The 7247-nt window shown below is 39.3% G+C and overlaps 1 protein-coding gene across 2 annotated transcripts; it reads right to left on the bottom strand.

Moving 5' to 3' along the window:
• Window positions 1-923: 923 nt before the first annotated feature.
• On the bottom strand, window positions 924-7247 carry LOC109102830 (ATP-dependent RNA helicase DDX39A). 2 transcript variants are annotated; one of them, XM_042719477.1, is made up of 10 exons: window positions 7096-7247; window positions 5383-5591; window positions 5167-5294; window positions 4519-4795; window positions 4319-4437; window positions 2862-2993; window positions 2511-2620; window positions 1771-1915; window positions 1547-1694; window positions 924-1139 (listed from the first exon to the last, which is right to left on the bottom strand). In XM_042719477.1, exons 2-10 carry the CDS (start codon window positions 5588-5590, stop codon window positions 1123-1125), a joined length of 1284 nt encoding a protein of 427 aa, XP_042575411.1. In that variant the 5' UTR covers window position 5591; window positions 7096-7247; the 3' UTR covers window positions 924-1122. The 2 variants fall into 2 exon arrangements, with proteins under 2 accessions (XP_042575411.1, XP_042575412.1); XM_042719478.1 differs by lacking the exons at window positions 5383-5591; window positions 7096-7247 and adding an exon at window positions 5630-5633.

A 7247-nucleotide genomic window follows, 5' to 3' on the forward strand; every position in this document is an offset into this window, starting at 1 on the left:
CGAACTGTTTCAAATGATTCAGACAGATTTGGTGAACTGGTTCGACCGGTTCACTAAGAAGATCCGGTTAAATAGAAAGATTTGTTTGTGATCTGGACATCACTAGACGAGACAAAACAAATAAAACCCATTACAAACGAGGCATTTGTTGCCTCCAGTGGGGATATAATTACGGATCATAATGACTTATCTATTTTTACGCGTTGTGTATCGTGCTGCGCAAACATAAAACCATGTCTGCATTTGTGATCTGAGAAATTTAGATATAAAAAAACCTAACATTACTTACAGGCTGTGAGTCAGAAGCGCCAGACTGTCCTTGCAAAGTCAGAACTGCCCAACTTTATAGAAACGGCCTTTGTGCCACAAAAGGCTACCTTCTTTCTCTGCGTGAACATTTGGGCAGCGTTATGCAAATCTTCCCACATCGTGAGAGACATGTGGGGGCGTTGGATATCATCAGCTAGGTAACATTTCTAACAGAACTTCTGTTCAATTACAAAGCCACCATTTAACGTGAAACTGGAGAAAAAAAAAAAAAAGTTGTATTCAGTCACCATAATATGGTGAATACATGTAACTATTAATAGAAAATTACATTCTTCACAGATGAATTCATCAGCGGTCCAGTCATGAATTACAAAGACGACTTCTTTTGGGAAAAAGAAAAGTCAATTTATTATAAAAAAAACAAGTTTGTTTTTATTTTGGGTTGACATTTCAGTAATTTGCAACCACACAAGTCTCATGATGCGTTAACCTCAAACAACGGAGAGAGTGACACTGACCTGCAAGTTTAACAAGACACATATCTGGAAAGATTTCAGAGTAAACCATTACACTAAAAGCATCTGAAAAACCCATTACAAAACCACTTTCATACAGTGACACTTCTCAGAAGACAATCACAGCCAGTCAAGGTGTAGTATATAAAAGATTTAATTTCATTAAAACGCAGAACACAACATAATTTTAGAACAAAATTGTAACACAGACAACTCGCCCGGTCCTCAGAGAAAAGCAGTAAAAACTGTGGGTTTGAGGTAAAATGGAGGCGTTAAAAACGGAGGTTCTGCGCCCTGCCGTGATCCAATAGCTGCGATTCTGGAAACATCAAGACCTTCATCTGGACTGTTCAACTGCACACAGAAAAAGACAACCGTCACTTCAGACACACACAACTTTTCAACCAGGCACTGTGGGTTTAAAACATTTGGCAAGAAACCAATGGGGAAACAAACCCAACATTTGAAACTGGGAAGGACGATACATCAACTAATATATCAGGGATAACAGTTAAGTTTGGGGTCCAGATTAACTTCGCAATGCTTGTATATTTGACCAACCCACTGATAGAGCCAATGTTAATAACCTTAAAATATCCAATTAACTAGCTTTACTTCAATGACCACATTAGCATCCGCCAACACTGCTGTTATTAAATTCATCACACTCATCAGATTGCATTAAATTTGGAAGCAGATTACCACAGTTTGTCTTCATGCTCAAAATGCTTAACAGGCATAAGATGAGACCCAAGACTCACTGTAAGTGGAAATGTCAATCTCCTCTGGTAACTCAGACACGTTGACCTCGAATCGGTCCTGCACGTCGTTCAGGATCTTTGCGTCAGTCTCGTCTGACACAAATGTGACGGCCAAACCCTTGGTGCCGAAGCGACCCGCACGAGCCACCTGAGAACGGGACGAGACCGTGTGAGACGTGCCACTTCAGAGATCTGAAACACTTGGAGACTACATGGATACGTACCCTGTGGAGATACGTGTCCGAGTCCTCTGGCATGTCGTAGTTGAAGACGATGTTGACCCTCTCGATATCCATTCCTCGCCCGAAAAGGTTCGTGGCCACTAGGATCCTCCTCTGAAAGTCTTTGAACTGCTGATACCGAGACAACCTGCAAGCAGAGACGAGACTCAGCTACGTCCATTAAATATTCAATGATTACAGTGTTCAGCTTAAGAAAAATGTTTAAGAGCTCCAAAACTAGATTAAGATGAACTTTATTTCAACAAGTGCTTAAATGCACTGAAGAGCTCATTACAAATGCATGAGGAAGTATGTATGAAATTCATGGGAAAATGACATTTCTTTATTCTTAGCAAGTTAGTAATAATTACATACTGAAAAAGAATTAAACGAGCATCCAATTCCATGCATTTTGGGTCTTTAAGGATTGCACTTTTAACTTAACTTCTCGGCATATACAATGCTGACGCGTCAATGCCAGAGGTTTTTATACACGCACAATTTTTTTTTTTTTTTAATTTCTTTTAATAACTCCATGGATGCTAATGTTTGTCTGACTATATTTCATTTTACAAGCTTTCATTGTTTTACTAAGGCTAATTATATCACCCTACCCCTAAACAAACCCTCACAGAAACACTAGACATGTATATAAACAGTCATTTTAACACAATGTCCTCACTAGTCAACAGTCATATTTTATTACATAATAGGACATTCACAGCCTAAACAAGTGCACGCACCTCTCTTCCTGTGCCATTCCTCTGTGGATGGCGATGGCGGGAAAGTTCTGCTCCACCAGTAACTGTGACAGTGCCACACAACGCTGAACAGACTTCACGAATATCACCACCTGCAGGACAACAGCAGAATTACCCTCAAGAACATGAAGCATGCATTTGGGCTCAAGTATTTGACTAACTATATTCTAAAGGGAAAATGAGTGGCTGAGAAAGACGAACAAATGCACAGATTTGGAAAATCATGCAGAGACAAACCACAATGAAATCAGAGTAAACCCGGTGAGGTTTGCCTGTGTCCTTCATTTGCAAGTGGCTTAGGAAACACAAATGAGGGTTAAGTGCTAAACTCACCTGGTTGAACTCCAGCACGTCGAGCAGGTCAAAGAGTTTGCGGTTCTTCTCGCTATCCTTCAGTTTGCAGTAGTACTGCTGCAGACCGTGAAGAGTCAGCTTCGTCTCATCGTCCACAAACACCTCCATCGGCTGAAAACAGGCAGCAAACATCAGACCGGATGCTTTAGATTAAAAGTCATTACACACTTGAATCTGAAAATTTTGCATTTTAAAAAAAATAAATGACCTCACTTTCTGTCAAGCAAGTTTACACACTGCCTCCGAAACTTGTCAATCAAAATTTCTGCATCTTTCACACCCACACCAAACATTTTGAAAGGTTTTGACAATTCAGAGCCACCCTACAAGCACACGCCAAAATCCAGAATGCCGTCTGACAAGTTGATCCATTTCATCTCACAGCACAAAGCACTGTAAAGGGACTTGTACACAGAATTTACAGAAATTGGTGTTTTTTTTTTTTAATATATGGCTCCAGTATCGCTAGCAAAGCATGAAACTAAGCCACTGACATCCTGAACTAAACTTTAATCACCCGCGATAATCCCACAGTTCCTTAAGGAGCTCTCCTTCTGCTCTATACAACCAAAAAAAGTTTTAGGATGAATATGAAAATGCATATGAAAATTTGGGACTCTGTGTGAAATGACCTTAAGTCTCAAGAAATCATCGTCAGTATTAATATAGATGGGTAATGAAGTTACAATTAAAGCCTGACAATTTTACTTAGAAATGCCCAGACGGCTTAATGTGTGTCCGATAACTTCCATAAGTCACATTGTACCCAAAGACTTAACAAATAGAATTTTCTTTTTTAAACTGCCATGTTTTCATCACACTGTTTTGAACTTACTAAAACAACAATATGATGGATCATATAATTTATATATTATTAGTTTGCTAATATTTGGAACAGTTTTCATTTATCTTTGGTTTTCATTTTAGTGGAATTTTGTTGAATGTTTGTTATTCACTTTTACTTAATTACTTAAACTAAGAAAAATGCCTTTTTTTTTTTTTTTTTTTTTTTCATTTTGAACTAATGCGCTGCTCATTGTTAGGTTACGCATTAACAACTGACAGGGCTTTTTTGTATTGACTTTAGTACTTCAACAAATTAGAAACGTTTGAATTTTAAACTATTTTTTTTTCTTTTTTTCTTTTTAAATACAACTTTGATTTGAAAAAAAAAAAAAAAAATCTAGTTTCCAAAGCAACATCTCATTTTTGTTTAGTTTAAGAATTACTAAAGTATTACATAATTACATGAATATAAGTAAGTCACAAAGTTTTCTGGACTCAAAAAAAACAAACAAAAAAAAAAAAACTCAAGTTGGTAAACAATACAACTATTTTCATAAAATTCAGCTAGTCTTCAAAGTAACATCAATGTGTCTAACACTGATAAAAAGCCAGCAAATGGCACTTTAAAGAATCAAACAGATGTTACTCACGTCCTGCATGAACTTGCGGCAGACGGGCCGAATCTCTTTGCTGAGGGTGGCGCTGAACATCATGCACTGCTTCTCATGAGGGGTCAGTCTGAAGATGTCCTGAACGTCACGTCTCATATCTAACAGACACACATCATTTTAATCAATCATCGCAGACTTGGCTCAAACCAGTTCGGAGCAGATTTCGGTCAAACGCTCACCCAGCTGCTCCAGCATCTTGTCACACTCGTCCAGAACAAAGTGCTTGACGTTCTTCAGGTTGAGGGTTTTGTTCCGGACCAGGGCGAGGATTCGTCCCGGCGTGCCGACCACGATGTGAGGGCAGCTCTTCTTCAGGACGTCCTCGTCCTTCTTTATGGACATGCCACCGAAGAACACGGCCACCTTCACCGTGGGCATGTACTTGGAGAAGCGCTCGTACTCCTTACTGATCTGAAACGCCAGCTCACGCGTGTGACACATGACCAGCACCGACACCTGAATCACGGGAAAACAGTCAACTTCATCTTCTACAAGCTTACAGCTCACGTGTTACAGATAAAACAGTTATTAGGGCCACAGAGAGTTAAACCACCAGCATAAGTATCTAAATTATGCTAAAGAGCAACCAAATTTCAAAAATAAGATTTAAGGTTAATATTTGAATCATTTACATGAGAACCATGAACGTGCAGGAGGAAAAAAAAAAGTTTTACTCTTAGTAGGTGTAATAAAATGATCTTCTGCGAGTTTTATTTTAAAAGATTTATTAATGACATTAAACCCACATCGAAGGTTCCGTTTCAGCAGTTCCAAACTAATACTGCAGTTCTAATGGTTTCATCACAATCCAAAGCTGAGATACTAACCTGTCCTTCCACCGGCTCGATCTGCTGTAGGGTAGCGAGCACAAACACGGCTGTCTTTCCCATGCCGGACTTGGCCTGACACAGGATATCCATGCCGAGAATGGCCTGCGGGATGCACTCGTGCTGCACTAAAAACACACACACAGGAAGTCCACTTAAGATGCTAATCAACATGTATAGTTACATTAGGAGAGCCAGCGTCTCTCAGTCTCTAACCTTCAGACGGATGCTCAAAACCGCAGTCCACGATGGCCCTCAGCAGTTCCGGCTTCAGCAGAAAGTCTCTGAAGCCCGAGCTGTGGATGGACACGTATGAGCCCTTCACCTCCTTCTTGCCCACCGGGGCGGCGCTTTCTGGGGCTCCTTGAGGCTCATCGTCCTCTTCATAATCCAGCAGCTCGTTGTCGACATCATTCTCAGCCATTCTGGAGACAAAAGGAGTGAGAGAGCCATTAAATCACACCTTCAGACGACTCACACGTTCATGGTTCAATGGAGGGACCACCACTGAGAGAGTGGACCAAGCCTGGAGAAGGCCAGAAAGTCTACGCTGACATCTAACTATGAACTTAAATACACAAAGACAAACCACGTAAGCAAACTCAGAAACCAGTCTTACCACAGACACACTTTTGTAATTCACAAACGTACAAGAATTTCTTAAAAAGTACTTGCTACCAAGGAACTATGCAATAACACTCTACACTGAACCAACATGCAAAATGGCATTACATGGTTCTCCAATCTAAAATAAAAACATGTGTTTAAGACTTAAGGACACCAAATGTTTGGTCACTAAAAAAAAAAACCCCATCCTGTCCACTGAATATTGGGGTGGTGGTGATGAAAAAAGGTCTACACTGGAAGAACTACAGCAAACAAGTGCACAGGTCAAAGACGAAAAAGGGTTTTCAAGCATCAAATTAATTATTGTAATACAGCTTTTAATTGTTGCTGTTCAATACATTAGAAAGTGTCCTGTTCAAATAGTTTTTTTCTATGCAATAAAAAAAAAAAAAAAAAAAAAAAAAAAAAAAAAAAAAAATCACATTTTTAAAATGATTTAAAGAAAAAAGAAAATTTAATTTTTAAAAATTGTAAAAATGTTTTTTATTGTAACAATCTTGTCAGGTATTATTATTAAGTATGTTGTTTCATAATATTAGTTACACTGAATTAAAAACTGAAAATTTTTTCACCCACGTTTTGATTTTATTCTCCCAAACCCTATTTCAAACCTTAAGTATGCACTTTACTTGCATTTGATGTGCTTTTTGTACATATAAAATCACTTATGTAACATTTCTTTTTATATGGACATTTAAGTTTCTTTGACCCACGTACAAATACAAAAAGCCAGAGCAGTCCAAAGGAAACACATATTTTGTTAGTAGGTTCAGTGAAACTGGAACTGGTTTATCTGGGCCTCAGCCTCCAACATCGAAAGAGGCTCTCCAGTCAACGTAACGAGTGTCTAGAGTGTTTCTAAACGAGATCACGACACCCGATACTGTGTCGATCAGCAACATAGACATTAGTTTAAATGGAGAAGCCATAGCTTAACAAACGCGTAGCGGACAATGGAGCGGCGTTCAGCTGTTGTTATGCATGAGAAAAAAGAAAAAATAAATAAATATATAAACGAAAACTCCACGCGGGCTTATGTTTGATGCGGTTTACCGCCACCGACAACGCGATATCGTTTAAAAATAAAACATAACGTTACATATAACTTGACAGAAAATAAACTCGCTCACACGCGCGCGCTCGCTTCGGTTAGCACGCACAGCTAACGCGCTCAATGACACAACGCTTCGATCACACATGAAATATCTCTGTTTGATAAACTCACAACGTTATATTCATTTAAAAAAATACGTTACGAAAAATAAAACATGCATATTTAAACAATAACTAAATTACAGTTACCTTTAGGTGACGGTGCGTGAAGAAAATGAACACACGAACGCAGCTGTTGTCTCAAACCGCACGCGCCAGGCCGCAGTTTATACTACCGCCCGGAAATCCAGCCTCCTGAACAACGCGCGCTCTCATTGGCGGACCGCGCGCGGTCGTTGGCT

The sequence above is a fragment of the Cyprinus carpio genome, chromosome B3, assembly GCF_018340385.1.
Source record: "Cyprinus carpio isolate SPL01 chromosome B3, ASM1834038v1, whole genome shotgun sequence".
In the NCBI taxonomy this organism is placed as follows: Eukaryota; Metazoa; Chordata; class Actinopteri; order Cypriniformes; family Cyprinidae; genus Cyprinus; species Cyprinus carpio.